Source organism: Cuculus canorus, chromosome 7 (assembly GCF_017976375.1).
Source record: "Cuculus canorus isolate bCucCan1 chromosome 7, bCucCan1.pri, whole genome shotgun sequence".
NCBI lineage: Eukaryota > Metazoa > Chordata > Aves > Cuculiformes > Cuculidae > Cuculus > Cuculus canorus.
The window spans coordinates 38,486,040-38,501,315 of NC_071407.1; the positions used below are offsets into that span (position 1 = coordinate 38,486,040).

Sequence of the window (15,276 nt, forward strand, 5' to 3'; positions counted from 1 at the left end):
TTCAGAGAGAACCGAATTTGGAAGAGGTACAGGGCAAGGAACAGTTTGCATTCATTCCCAGCTTGCTACGTGGGATCTTGAGAACATTTCCTTTACCACTTCAACTCTACAAGCTGACTTTATTTTTAAATCTCTCTTTTTCCACAGTTTCCAGCTATCAGAAAGCAAAACAGCTCCCAGACAAAGTGAAAAACATATTCAGTTAACCCGCAGCCTCCCCAAAGAGCAGTGCGAGGATTCTGCACGTCACAAACCTTCTCCCATCGCGGGGGGGGGGGGGGGGAAACAAATCGGGAAATGTTTCCACCTTAACTTTTAAGGATGAGAGGCGGGAGCACCTGCCGAGCTCCCCCCGCCGCCGGTGGGGTCTAAACGAGCCGGTGTGGATGGATTCGCACCACCCCACCACTCGTTCCAATTGACATAATGGCAAACGCTTAAAGACACAAACGCTCCGCAAAGCAAAGGTCCCCCCGGGACGCCACCCCTACGCCTCTCTCTCTCTCTTTCTCCCAAAGGCGATGCCGTTGCTCCCCAGGCTCCAACTCCACCAAGTTAGCGCCATGCTCCAAACGCACAGCTCCGAGCGGGCACGGGGAAAGAAAAACAAACCCCCGGGGTGTGTGAAAGGCCCGCCGGGAGCCCCAGGGCCCCGCAGGGCACCCCAGCGCCTCGGGAGGGGGCACCGCTCCGGCAGCGCTGCGCCTCCCGAACCCGCGGGGGACGGCGGCGGCGGCGCCGCAGGAGCGAATACCGACTGCTCCGGTTCCTTCACCCGTCACCCTATGCAGACGTTCGACCCGAAACGCCGCGTTTCTGCCGCCCTTCGAATTAACCCTACGCTTTTAAAGCCGCACCGCCCGAGGTCCCCGTTTCTCCTCTGCCGGGGAGGGGACGGTGCCGCGTCCCCGGGAGGAGACCACGGTGCGGATCCCCCCCCCGAGGCTCAGCGGGAGGTGCCCGGGCCGGGGCAGCCGCAGGAGCACCCCCGACACCCCGTCCCCGCCCCGCACTCACCCCCTTCCACCGGGAAACTTCGGGGCCGCCGCGAGGCCGGGGCCGTGTGGGAGAACTTCGGGAGAGCTGTGGCGGCGGTTCCTCCTCGCGGTCCCTCCCGCGGCCCCGGGGGCGCTCAACGCCGCCTCCCCGCTCCGCGCCTTACGAATCGGCGGAGAGAGAGACAGGGAGGGGGACCGGGGTGGGGGAGAAGGGAGGGAGAAAGAGCGTCGGCGAAGGCGCCGGGCATCCCTGCGCCGCCCTCCCCCGGGAGGGGGCCGGCAGCTCCGCATCGCCGACACGCTCCGCACAGCGACCGCCCGCTCCGCCCGTTCCTTATCCCCACATGCCACCTGTAGGCCTGTCTATTCCGAGCCGATTCCTCAGTTCCCACCGCCGGAACGCGGCTCGGGGCAGTGACCGGGCTGCCCCGCTCCCCGCGAGGGTCCCTGCGCCCCGGGGTGCCCCGACTGCAGCTCCTACCTCGGCGCACGAGCTCCAAAGGGGCTCAGCCCCCAGGGACCGCGGGAAGGGGGGGGAGAGCCCCCAGGGACCCCGGGAAGGGGGGGGGGGGAAGACCCCCCAGGGACCCCGGGAAGGGGGGGGGGGGGAGACCCCCCAGGGACCCCGGAAGGGGCGGCGGCAGCTAACGCCGCTGGGTTCGAACGCGAACCCTCCCCCCGATCCCCGGGGCGGGGCAGCACGGACACGCCTGTGCCCCAACACACCTGGAACAGCTTTCCCCAGCAGCGCCAGCCGGGAAACGCGATTCCCGAGTTACCAAACTCCCCTCCTGCCTTCAAACGGGGCTCACCTGAACCCATTAAATTCCAGCAGCTAAACCGCCACCGCCTTTCATAAAACCTTTGGAAGAGAATAACCCCAGATCTTTCAAGTGAGGAAGACTATGTAAATCTTTGCTGTCTCAACATCATCTCAGATCCCAACGTTAAGGTAGACTTATGGACCGCAAATTGTCCGCATAGCAGCTGAATAAACCCCGAGTTTCGTAAGGACGCTAATAATTAAAGCAGCTTTCGGAAGGACTGGGGCCGCGGGGTTCGAGGCGAGGCGCCCCCGGGCTGACGAGGCGGGACCCCAACCCCTCCCCTGGACGGCACCACCCGCGGACCCCTTCCCGCGGCACTGCGGCTCCCCCGGGCGGGGAGACAGGAGGATAAGGTCCTCCGACCGGGCACGGGGCTTCTCCGTCCCGTCCCACGGCCTCCCACAGCGTCCCATCTCAAAGCATCCCACGGCATCCCACGGTCCCGTGGCGCCTCGTCCCGTGGCGTCCCACAACGTCCCATCCCACAGCATCCAATGGCATCCCGTGGCGTCCCGCGGCATCCCGTCCCGTGGCATCCTGACCCATGGCATCCCACAGCATCCCGTGGCCCCGCGGCATCCCGTCCCACGGTCCCGTGGCATCTCACGGTCCCGCAATATCCCGCGGCACCCCTTCCCGAGGCACCCCCCAGCATCCCGTCCCGCGGCACCCCCTCCCGCGGCACCCCCTCCCAAGACACCCCTCAGCATCCCGTCCCGCGGCACCCCTTCCCGAGGCACCCCCCAGCATCCCGTCCCGCGGCACCCCCTCCCAAGACACCCCCCAGCATCCCGTCCCGCGGCACCCCCCCCCAAGAAACCCCCCAGCATCCCGTCCCGCGGCACCCCCTCCCAAGACACCCCTCAGCACCCCGTCCCGCGACACCCCAGGATCCCCCAGCGCCCCGTGGCCCCACGGCGTCCACCGCGCCCTCACCTCCTCCCGGCCCGGGGCCGTCCCGCCGTGTCCCCGCCCGCAACGCCGGAGCGGCGGGCGCCGATCGCGGCCGATTGTGCCCCCCTGGCGGCCCGGGCGAACTGCAGCCGCCTCCCCGCAGAGCCCCCCCCCAGAAAAAGATCGCAGGCTCCGCCGATTTTTTGCCTCCTTGGGGTAACAACACCCGCCGGAGTCTCCAATAGAGAGAAGCGACGGCCGCGGGGCCGGAGCGGGGCAGGATTTCAGCAAGTGGAAATGAATATGAATTCCAGCAGCCGAAGGGGAGGCGGTGCGGGAGGCGGTGCGAGGCGGTGCCAGCCCGCTCCCAGCCCGCTCCCAGCCCGCTCCCAGCCCGCTCCCAGCCCGCTCCCAGCGCTGTGCCGGGACTGCCGCCGGCTGCCTTCGCCCCTTTGGCAGCCAGAGGTGTTTGTAAAGCGCCCGCTGCCCTCCCGGAGGGGTCATTTGCTTTAAATGCAGGTGTTTCCTTAATACACCAGCTTTGCAGGCTTAAATGTGACATTCTTTGCGAACGAAGGAAACCCCCGGAGAGGCCGGACCCGCGGAATCGGGGACTCGCCCCGTATCAGAGATTAAACTTTTAATGGCCCACGGTGACATTTCTCCCCTGCCTTTGGGGGAACACTGCCGTGAGCCCACGGGCGATGCGCCAGGGCAGCCCCACGCTTCCGCTCAGCACAAAAAACCAATAAAATCCCAAGGAGACTGAGGTTGGCCAGAATCCAACCACCCCAATACCGCTTCTCTTCCCACCGCACGTGCTCGGTGAAAACACGAGTAGGGCACAGCTCAGAAAATCAGTTTTTGTCCTGTTAGCTTTTTTTTCCAGGTCTGACTTAAAAAGCCGGTCTCCCGCGGGAAACCAACTCTGGTTACCACCACTCACTTTTTCCTAGGCTGGGTTTAGCGTGAGTCGATTCCACGATCTCATTTCTCACAGCAGTCCCACGGACAGACCATTGCAGTGGTGCAGCTGCAGAGAGCAAGGGCAAATGACACCGGTCAGACTACGGGATGGCAGCTATTTAAAGTGGCTCTACTAGCAAAAAAAGTTCCCTGAGCTCCCAAGCCACATACTTCTGCTCTTTTCCATGCAGTAACTTTGCTTGACCCCACGGCATGCCAGTTAGGCCGATTTTGGCTGGGACAGAGTTAATTTTCTTCACAGTAGCCAGTATGGGGCCACATTCTGGGTTCGTGCTGGAAACAGGGTTGATAACACACAGTTTTAGTCACTGCTGAGCAGGACTTACACACGGTCAAAGCCTTTTCTGTGAGCAGGTTGGGGGCAGAAGGAGTCGGGAGGGGACACAGCTGGGATGGCTGATGCCAACTGAGCCCAGGGATGTTCCATACCACAGGACGTCATGCTCAGCACATAAAAACTGGGGGAGGCAGAAGGCAGGGGCAGGCATTTGGAGTGATGCCATTTTTCTTCCTAAGTACCATGATATTTGATGGATTGCTGCTTTCCTGGCGATGACTGAACACCTGCCTGCCGATGAGAAGTGGGGAAATTAATTGCTTGTTTTGCTTTGCCTGTCTGTGCGGCTTTTGCTTTCCCAATTAAATTATCTTTATCTCAACCCATGAGTTTTCCTCTGTTTTACCATTCCGATTCTCTCCCTTATCCCACCAGGGTGGAATGAGTGAGCAACTGTTGAGTGCTTAGTTGGTGGCTGAGGTTAAACTGTGACACAAGTTCAACTCTAAATCAGCAGAAAATAACCTGGCAGCGTTCCCTTCACCTTTAACGAGCTCAATACCATCACTGAGGAGTCAAATAAGCAGCAAAGCCGTTGCTGAGCAGATGCAGAATGAGCAGACCCTGCGGGCAGTGCAGGACCATCCCATACAGCTGCCCGCAGGGTCAGCCACCTGGGATTGATTCCCTTATTGATTCCACCTGTGTGAATCCAGATTAAATCCCTCAGCTGCAGCCCAGTCCAAAATTTCATCCCAGGTATGCTCTGAAGTCAAAAGCAAAACACCTGTTGATTTAGATGGGGCCTTTTGTTCCTTTCCCCTACAACAAATGATACTGACATGTATTTTAACGCCTGTTGTGTCCTAATGCTTTCCAGGATTCTAAAAGGTTTACATGGCAACATCCACTATGGAAATACGCTCATAGTTCACACCTCAGCACGGTTTAAACGCACAGAGGTGAATGGAAACCTGTGTAACAGCTTTTATTCTCTCTCCTCTCCAGGCCATACTTTCCTTCTCGCAGGCTTCTTAAACATCCAGGTTTTTCAGATTAAGCATTGGAGAAAGAAAAGGAAGCACAGGGGTGTTGAGTATGAGGAAAATACCTTGTGGTGTTTGAGATGGCTTTTGCAGCACCCAGGTATGTCTTGCTACTGTTATTAGATGAGTCACAGGGATTTTAGCAGAATCTTCTTGGCTTACACAGAAGACCTACAACTTGGAGAGCTCAGGAGTTTTTGTACTAGTGCAGAATTCAGGAGTGCTTGTCACAGTACACAACCTTATTTGAAAAGTAATGCTTTTAATTAGAGAAAGATTTAATTTCGACTTCAAATTTGGTGAATGGTTTTAATAAGAGAATAGGAATTACAAGCTGAAGTGTCAAGACCCATTAATTAAACATTTGTATGGGCTTACTTATAATTTAAGCAATTCTGCCACTTATTTAATCTTAAAATTCAGAGTAAAAGAGCAGATTCGCCACTGTTTGTTTAGATATGGCTACATTCACTAAGCTCATGCATGCCTTAAGCCTCTGCTTAATCTGTTTTACTACTCAAAATAATTGCAAACAGGGCAATACCTGCCACTGCATCCCTAAACTCTCTTTTAACGAACAATTAATCATAGGAAGAATACACAGAGGCATTTGCAACATTCCTGATTTTTTCAGTGACTAGCTGTACTGAGAATTTGTTGAAGGATCAATGTGTATTTTATAGAAATACAATTAAAGTTGTGAATATAATTCCCCAAAGCCCCAAATTAAGTTCCCCTAATCCATCATCTCCTAGCACTATGGAAATGAATGGAAATTTTGATATTGATTTTGGTGAAAGTAGGCATAGTTTCTTTATGTGCTAGTCCATTTTCTTGTCTGACATTTACAAGGTTCAAATCCAGAGTATCTTTACTGACACAATTTGATTGTCCACATTATCCTCTAAGGCTCTGAGTCTCACTCACCTTTAAATATACTCTCCTGTTTTGTTTTTCTTTAATAGTATCTTAGTCTCATCCTGCCTTCCTGAAGTTAATTAAAACCATTTGGAAATACAGATGTAATGTGAGGAGTGGCGGGAGCAGGCTGCGCTGGTCGGTCTGACAGCTTGACTCAGAGCCAGATGAGGGCAGGGGCTCCACCTGTTCACTAATGAACATTCTTCACCTTAACCCTGGAGTTAAGAATGACACCTATTCAGGAAAAAAAAAGAGATATTATCCAGCCCGTATTCGTGAATCAAGATTAAGAATACATTTTCAAATACACGTACAAATATGTAAAAATAAAAGCATTATTCAGTGTATTCAGCTGATGAGTGGGAGACATCAAATGTGCTGAGTTAGAAGAGGTCTTGTGAAAAAAATTAGTAGTGTGGAAGTTTGTAAAGGCAATCCAGGTAGTTCCTAGTCTGAACTCTTGTGTCATCAAAAGACAGCTACCTTTACACCTCCATTTCTTAAAACATACAGATATATATTCATCTAGGGATGTCTGTGGCTGTTTGTGTACGTACACATACGCATGTGAGGTTTATCCTGTGCATGGCACACAGCTGTGTGAATGCTATACCCTCAATATAATTTTTCTGCCACACACAGATAATGTATTAATTTCACCTGTGTTATTTGGGGACTTTTCCACCAGGAATGTCTCACAGACATTAATTCATTTACCTTTACTGCAACATGTACCGTGTCCACAATGGAGACACTAAGACAAAAACCCAACCAACCCATGCCAGAGGCCACGCTGCAAATCATTTGCGGAGCTAAGGCTGGCGCACAGAACCAACTGTCCTCTCCACATCCACATACCCAACGCATTCTGTTTTAATTCCAGAAATGCTGAGTGACCACACTGCCAATTGATTTCGTTTGCAGTTGTGAGTGCTCAGCACTTCTGCACATTAGGCCTAAAGGGTCTAGGAGATGAGACAAACACAGACAGCAGCCACAAAAGGTATTTTGGTTGAAGTGGCTTGCTAAGCAACATCAGTAAAGGCTGCAGCAGAAACAGGGATAAAAGGGAATTTTTCGCCTTCACCTGCCTTAATCGTAAGATGATTCTTTCTCTTTCAACAACCCCCTTCATTGCTCTCTTCTCCAGATAACCTTCAGATTTCTACACATGAAATTAGAATCTTCCTGACACACACATACATTGAGGTGCTGTTATGTGCGAGAGCTCGTGAGAGGGTTAAGTATTATAATTAAAGATTACATCATAATGAATATTCACAGAGGTTGAATTAAAAGGTTACACCAATGACTGTCATTTGAAAAAATATTACCTTTTATTTAGTATTTTGAAATTTGTATTCAATAGCTTAAAACGATCCTTAGAAACGCTCGCAATCACCCACTGAAGTAGTAGTTTCCACTGTTCTAAATGGTTCTGCCAAACCTGGCAAGCCCAGAGACACACAGCTAACTTCCTTGCTCCGGATCCGATGACAGAGGGGGAAACATGTTCTTATCCATCACGCTCTGAATGTGGGGCCTTCCACTTGCTCGCTGCCAGAACAGGTCTATCTGATCCTTTAGAGAACTGTGTTTAGGTAGGTATTTCAATATCTTGACCCTCGACTGCTTTCTAAGTTGTTCTTACATTCCAGAGTGCTTTTAAAATATTTTAGGATTATTTACAGGAAATGTAAATTTTTCTCCTCTCCCTCTCCTCTCCCCTCCTCCAGAAACCTGTTTTATCTCCTCTCCTCTCCTCTCCTCTCCTCTCCTCTCCTCTCCTCTCCTCTCCTCTCCTCTCCTCTCCTCTCCTCTCCTCTCCTCTCCTCTCCTCTCCTCTCCTCTCCTCTCCTCTCCTCTCCTCTCCTCCCTGTCTGTTTTATACACCTGTTTGGGGTTTCTCCTTTGCAGCTCCCTGCACGCGGTACATCCAGACTTGCTGTCTTGTTAAATGTTCCACGCATTACTTTTTACCAAACCGATTGTCTGTTCCTTTTTCCTACCCTCCACAGCAGCCCTGACAGGCTGCGAGGGGCGGCCTGGGATAATCTGTGCTTTCAGGACACTCATAGCTTCCCCGGTCTGAGGCATACGCACGAACCCCTTGAGCTAAGCTGATGGAATGGAGCAGCCCCAGGAGGAAATGCAGAATGGCCATGGCTGAAATTTGTACGTAAGCATTTTTGTATTTCTGTGGATTTCTCTGCTAGCAAACCCAAAGCTGGGTAGCTTCAGGTCAGGGAAGAAACCTCCACGCATGTCTCCCCTGCCTTTACAGGCAGCAGAATTTATCTGAGTTGTGACATGTGAACAATAGTTGATGTAAATTTAAAATGCATATTTTCACTCGTCCAAGGAATTTACTCCCATGTAACCCAAGTATCATTCCTTCTGGTAATCTCAAGAGTGTATCCTGACCAATATAAATTGGAAAGAAAGAGTTCAGGTCATTATAACCTACTCCAAAATACTCAGAAATGTTGATATGAGGTCCAGCACAGTATTTGGGGGAAATAGGGTCTCACCAGAATGCCACTACCTTCAGTTAAGGAAAGTGGGAGGAGTAAAAACTTTACCATAACACAGAAGGTTGAAAAGGTTACTGTATTGGGTTTACGTGCCAAGGTTTTGGTAGCAGCAGGGCTGTAGCTATGACGTCTGTGAGAAGCTGCCAGATGCTGCCCCCACTTAGGAGGCATACTTATAATCACGGGAACTATTTAAACGCAGAGATATGGCACAATTGCTTTTCACGCAAAATTTCTGGGAACGTGGCCAGTCTTTCCCCACACATGCCCAAGGAGAAGCCTTTGAGACACCTGGAGAAGATGAACGCACTGCAGCACCTGTCCTGTATACACCACTTCTCAGTTCCGGATTCTGTGCAGGAGGAATTCTTTCTGAACAGGAAGAATGTCCTTTCTGGGAGCACTCACCTGGATCCCAGGAGGGGACTTTCTGGCTGTCAGTACTTGTAGCAAAGCATTAGCAGCATCACTGGTGTTAAGCGAGGCAGCAGGCAGAAGCCATCTCACCAGGGTACAGATAAATGCGTGTTTTTCTCTGCTCAAGACTGCAATCTGTCTCAAAGGCCACCGGACACGGTTATTCAGGTTGGGAACTCAAAGGTGCCTGGACATGAGCACTTTTCTTCTCTGCTGTCAGCTGTAAGAATTGGCATCTCTTAACCCTGATGTCTTAATTCTCATCGTCTGCTCGGTTTCTGGTGCCAAAAAGTGCTCGTGCCCTGCACTGTGATTAGCTGGTGTGTCTAATTGCCTTCTGGAGGCCACAGGAAGGGCTCCTTGAATGCTTGGCTTCATTAAGTCAGGTGTTGCTTCTACATGGCCCACTTCCCTTACGTGGCTGGAGAGAGGGGTGGCACCGTTAAGCCTTTCCTGAATCCATCCTGGCTAGAGCTTTCACAGGACTATTAGCTGTTTCGAGTTAACATTTTATCCTGCTTGCCAGGTCCAGCTGTCTTACAGGTTTTTAATTCCCCAAATCACTGTTGCAACTTTTTTTTTTTCCTTTAGAAAAAACAACCAACCAACCAAACATAAAACACGTGCTGTTTTTAACTCACACCTCACCCCAACCACGGTTATTTTTATTTAGCCTATCTACTTCATAGTTCAGGTCCTGGAACTGGAGCAATTTACTGCATTTTCAAATCAGCTTTTTTTCTTTTTCCTAGTCTCTCCTTATCTTACACCTCATCTTCTAGAAAACCGCCAGTCTTGAGTAGGACCTGCCTGCTCTTACCAACAGCACAGTCGGATAATCCAAACCACTTAGCTGCTCAACAATGTCATCAAATGCTTCTCATCTTTACATTCACATTCTTTTTCATTGTGGTCTTTTAAGTATAATATTTGCATCTCAAATTCCACTTTCAGTCCTCCTAATTTCTTTTCTGCTTGTTTGTTTTAAATCAGACATAATACTACCAATGCTGAGTAGTTTGGGAGGATCACTGTACACATCTTGCAACCTATACTTTTTTCATATAGCCCAGTGTAATTTCTCTTTGCAGAGAAATTAATTGTTAATTCCTATTGAACTTAGGACTGATAGTTGCCCTCAATTGCTTTTCTATACACCTGCTATTTGGCCAGTTACCCCCCCAACATATTGGTGTGCCGTTGGTTATTCCTGCTTGAGTGTCACATTACGCTCCACTTAGTTTCATCAAACCGTGACATTTATACACAATAATTTCTTATTCTTATACACAATAATTTCTTATTTCCTTGCCCTACAACATACTTGCGGTTCCTCCTACCAAGTAAATATAAGCGTGGTGTTTGTGCCATCTCCCAGGTCTGTAACGAAAACACTGAACAGAAGCGGCTCCTGCACGAAGCTCTGCAGATCTCATGCACGGCAGCACCCTCTTTTGACAGTGAACTGAGGATAACTGCTCCTAGGTAGAGCTGTCTAACTAGGTTTGAATCTATTCTTCAGTAGTTTCTTTTAGAGGATATTCCCCCACAAGACAGAAAAGAATGCTTATTGCGTTTGCCCTGTCCACAAGAACAGTTTCCCTGGAGAAAAGGAGAAAATTCTATTGGCTAAATATGATTATTTCTTTTCCTTGAGACAAATCCCTTCTGGATATTGTAATTCTAGGTGATTACAAGGATGGATTACATGCTCCAGCGTTTCATAGAACCACAGAGTCAAAGAATAGTTTGGGTTGGAAGGGACCTTAAAGATCCATGCCGCTGCCATGGGCAGGGACACCTCCCACTGGATTTTCTCAGGATTTGAAACGAAGCTTGATAATCCTGAAAATAACTGATGCAGGCCCTTTGTAAGAGAAAAGGCAGAACCAGAAACAGACGGCGTAGACAGGTTTTGTGGCCCTTCTCCCTCACAAGGAGGGACACAAGGCACACACACACAGCGGTAGGGGCTTTACTGCTATGCCAGAGACCGGGCACTCACGGAACCGCCGCACGGTTGGGGGAAAAACCACCATCAGTCTCAGTACAGAGACGTGTTACACAAGGCCATTCTGGCACACAGGGGGAGTTGTTAGGGTGGGTGCTCTGCCATTTCTCCCCAGAATCAAAACACATGAATGGTTCAAAAATGTACCCTCTGGGTGGACAAGACTGCTCCTCTGTGCCATTAATGGGAGCTAGAAAAAGGTGCACTAAAAATAAACTATGGCTACGGTACCGTAGCACCAAATCATATCCAGGGCTTCCCAAAAGATACAGCAGAATCTCAGATTCTTGATATTTTTATGTATCGATATTAAGCTATAAAGGAAATCACATTGTTTTATAATCTTCATATTTCTGTGGTGCAAAGTTCACTCATGCATAAAAGGGTTGACTCGCTGTTGCCCGGTTCCATATGAAGTCATCTGTATTCAGTGCCAAGTAAGCTACCAAACAGCTAATAACATCATACTGTAGTATCAGGATGGTAGCAATCATCATTCCGTTATTACTTAAGGACACTTCTGCTGGAGAAGCCTGGAATAATATTAGATCATCCATGTGCCCTGAAAAGACCATATCTTTGAAATCTCCACCTTCTTCAAGCTGCCCAGCAAACTATGAGAAGATAACCCAGTCATAGAATCATAGAACGGTTTGAGTTGGAAGGGACCTTAAAGATCATTGAATTCCAACCCCTCTGCCACAGGCAGGGACATCCCACTAGAGGTGGAGGTTTGCAGATGACACCAAGCTGAGTGGTGCAGTTGCCACACTGGTAGGACGGGATGTCATCCAGAGGGACCTGGACAGGCTGGAGAAGCGGGGCTGTGAGAACCTCATGAGGTTCAACAAGGCCAAGGGCAAGGTCATACACCTGGGTCAGGGCAATGCAGCATGGGGGATGATGTGATTGAGAGCAGCCCTGCAGAGAAGGACTTGGGGGTGCTGAGTGATGAGAAGCTCGACATGAGCTGGCAACGTGCACTCACAGCCCAGAGGCCAACCGTGTCCTGGGCTGCATCCAAAGCAGCGTGGCCAGCAGGGCGAGGGAGGGGGTTCTGCCCCTCTATTCCTCTCTTGTGAGACCTCATCTGGAAAATTGTGTCCAGTTCTGGAATCCTCAATCCCGTGTCCTCCAGCTCCCTGTGGTGGAACACACAGCTGGCACAGCCTTGCACACAGACCTCAGCTCCAGACAAAACAAAAGCATAGCTGGGAACACAGTCAAGTTTTCCCTCTGCTGGGAGGTTTTAGTCTAACAGACGGGTGACAAGTCAGGTGACTTTCACAGATAAGAAACACATGTTGCATAGCTATGAAAGGTCTAACAGAGTACAAATTCTTTTAGATGAATGAGTGGGCATCAAATTAAAGTCAAAATGGTTTCCAAAAAAGTTCCACTGAAGGCCTTGTCAAAGCCAATTAGTCCCTAGCAGTAATGCCACACAACACTTCCTACCTGGCCATTTAGGACAAGAAGTGGAGACTCCCTTAGCCACTAACAGAAGCAAACGAAGAGCTGGAATGCAATCGTGCAAACTGGAATTCTACCAGGACCATGATGCTTAATAATCTTTACTCTCAGAGAAGTGTAACGATTAATGGCCAAAGAGGGGTGTGTCATTCCTCTGGTGACTTCTTCACTTTAGCTTGAGGGAGAAGAGCAATGTTTGGTATTTATCATATCACTCCCAACCATACTAGCTCTGCTCCACTCTAGCCATTCTTTAAAAGCACTCGCTTACTGTCTTCTTCCATAATTATTTCTCTACCATTAAATGCTGAGCATGCTTGATATAAACACCTGAAACACAAGCCATGGCATTTTCCCTTTATAGATTGACAGCCAGATTAATACTAATCTCTGTTTACATCAGTATAAATCCGTAATAGTCTCAGTGAAGTTACCCTTGATTTATGTGGGCCCAACAGAGATAAAAGCCCAAACCAAAAATCTAAAGGGGTCATTTATTTTTCTTAATCGGGAGAAACAGAGATAGGATTTTAGGTGGATAAAACAATTTCAACAATGAATTCATTTTTGAAGCTACTTTTTGCAGCCTTCAAGAATCTTTTATCACTACTATTGACAACCAACCGCATCCTTGAAGAACCCTTATTCAATAATCTGCTTAAACTAACTGTGCCGTTGTCCCCAGTGCCTGCTAGGCTGGGACATGTATTTGTGCCACTTGTGTATTTGCAACATGAGAAGATTTCAATGTTAAGAGAATGACCTTGGAAAGCTGAGACTACATATTGATGAGTTACAAAGCTGGCTGTCAAGAACGGGCTAGATCTTGACTAACTGAAGGACCCAGTGTCTCCCCCATGCAGTCAAGGATGCAGACAAGCTCAATTCAAACGAGCAGCTCACCTTGTCTCAGGTAAGTTCAGGCTGGCAGAAATCATTAGGGAACGTCTTTGCAGGCAGTATTGTTCTCTGAGTACAAAAGAGTAGTTTTGGTCTAGGAACAAACAAAAGATAACAGCACATGTAAGTGTAAGCAAAACAAGTAGAAATTTGAGGATAAGACAAAAACGTTACTGCTAACTCCATTTCTTTTACAGACAAATTAGATTGAAAATGACCCACTGTTTAGCACAGACAGAATAATATTTAGACACAACACGGGGCAAGCTTCCTTTGCCTCACAGGGCCTGAAAGCCTTCTAAAATTGTAGTTTCTGACCCAGGAACAGTTATTACAATTCCTGTTCAATGTGAAGTGCTAAAAATAGGTCCATAGGACAGCAACCTATAAAGACTACCTCAAAATTCTCTCTTCCTAGAGCTGTTTCCTTATTGTTCACAAGTGTGTCCTCCAAGGGCTTTGGTTCGCTTGTATGTTTGAAATGAAATAAAGCTGAGCACCTCTGAGAATTCTATCCTTGATTAAACTTATGAAGATGCTTTAATTACCATCATTGTTTCTGGTCATTCCCTATTAAAAAAGAAATAGTGGGAAATGATACAGCACTAACTTATCACATCACAACTTATCGCAGACGTAATGAAGGAAGAAATACAAATTAGTAATATTTATCTAAAAGAGGAGACAAACACAGGGGAAGCAAAGATTTATGAGCTAATGAATGACATGAAACCAGGACAGCTCACCGCAAGATACCGCTCTTGTGACAGGAAAGCAAAGGATCACATTAATTTGGAAGCGCTACTAGAGAACATAATTAAAAATACCCAAAAAGTTAGCCTGAAGATTTAACAGCTTAAAGACATTCTTGAAAACAAATTAGCCAATTCTTTCATTTGAATCGCATTTATATGAAAATGAAGTTACATCAGATCATGATAAAACTGCAAACAACGGGACACAACTCTTCATGTTCCAGGAAGTAAACAAGGACCACTGAGTAGAGCGGACAAATCACATGGAGGGGGCCTTCCTGCTTCTCTCTTAAACGTGTCTGATTCAGCAGACTACCCGCGACAGGTTTCCGGGCTAGATGAACCATTAGTCTGATGTAATAACACAACTCCTAGATTCTTACTTTCAATAATTTGAACCCAAAATGAGAAGTACCTTAACTATGAAATGCAAACACGCATATTCACTTGGAAACCTTTTCCTCTGTGTTATTATTCTTGATGGGAAAGCATGCGATTCTATTTATTTTTTAAATTAAGCAAGACATTTACACTATGCCCATGAAATAATTCTTACTGCACTGCTAACTTGCTGAATGATGAGCGCAGCAGCAGCCCAAAACTAAGCAGGGTATGTGATGAGGCCGAGAATTCCGATAATTGGGAAGAATTATTCAAAATCAGGGAAGCGAACTGAAAAGTCCATTTTAAAAAAACAAACAAACACATAATAGGGATTCAGCATTTAGAACAACACGTTTTCATAAAAACTGCACTGATACAGCGGCGTGCTCTTTACTAACTGACTGTTTTGTTGAGGTTTGTTAAAGGTTTGTGTTGTAGTTAATAAATCTGGCCAGACAGCTAGAAAGAGTTAGCTTTTGACTCTGAAAAAGAGGATGTGTCAGCCCAGAACCTGCAGCTTCTTTTCAGCTCGTGATGTTTGAGATGGTATTCATTCAGTCATCATTTATGTTTGGTTTTATTATTTTAGCCGTATCAATCACTAAAACCCACAGTCATACTATACACTTTTGAAATAACACTACTTTAATGCACTCTGCTGGCTCTGCACAGATTACAGCTACAGTCTATCTATTTCAAGCATTTAACTTACACTACTGTAATTTAACGTACAAGCTATGTTGTTAGAAAATCAAATGCTTTTTAGGACTCGGTACATCTCAGTCTCTGTGGAAATGTGAAGTTCTTACCTGTTTAGAAACGTGTTCTTTTACTATCTATGAGGAACAAACC

The 15,276-nt window shown here is 48.1% G+C and overlaps 2 protein-coding genes across 2 annotated transcripts in view; one reads left to right on the top strand and one right to left on the bottom strand.

The window, feature by feature from the left end:
- Positions 1 to 13,371, bottom strand: part of PCDH15 (protocadherin related 15) — an 855,028-nt gene extending 841,657 nt beyond the window's left edge. Inside the window, exon 1 of the mRNA XM_054071953.1 lies at positions 13,289 to 13,371. The gene's annotated coding sequence lies outside the window, so the exon portion shown is untranslated. The remainder of the gene's footprint in view (positions 1 to 13,288) is intronic.
- Positions 564 to 3,232, top strand: LOC128852749 (basic proline-rich protein-like). Its single transcript, XM_054072249.1, has 2 exons — positions 564 to 1,107; positions 2,031 to 3,232. The coding sequence occupies exons 1-2, from the start codon at positions 564 to 566 to the stop codon at positions 3,230 to 3,232; spliced, it is 1,746 nt and encodes a 581-aa protein (XP_053928224.1).
- Positions 13,372 to 15,276: the final 1,905 nt, after the last annotated feature.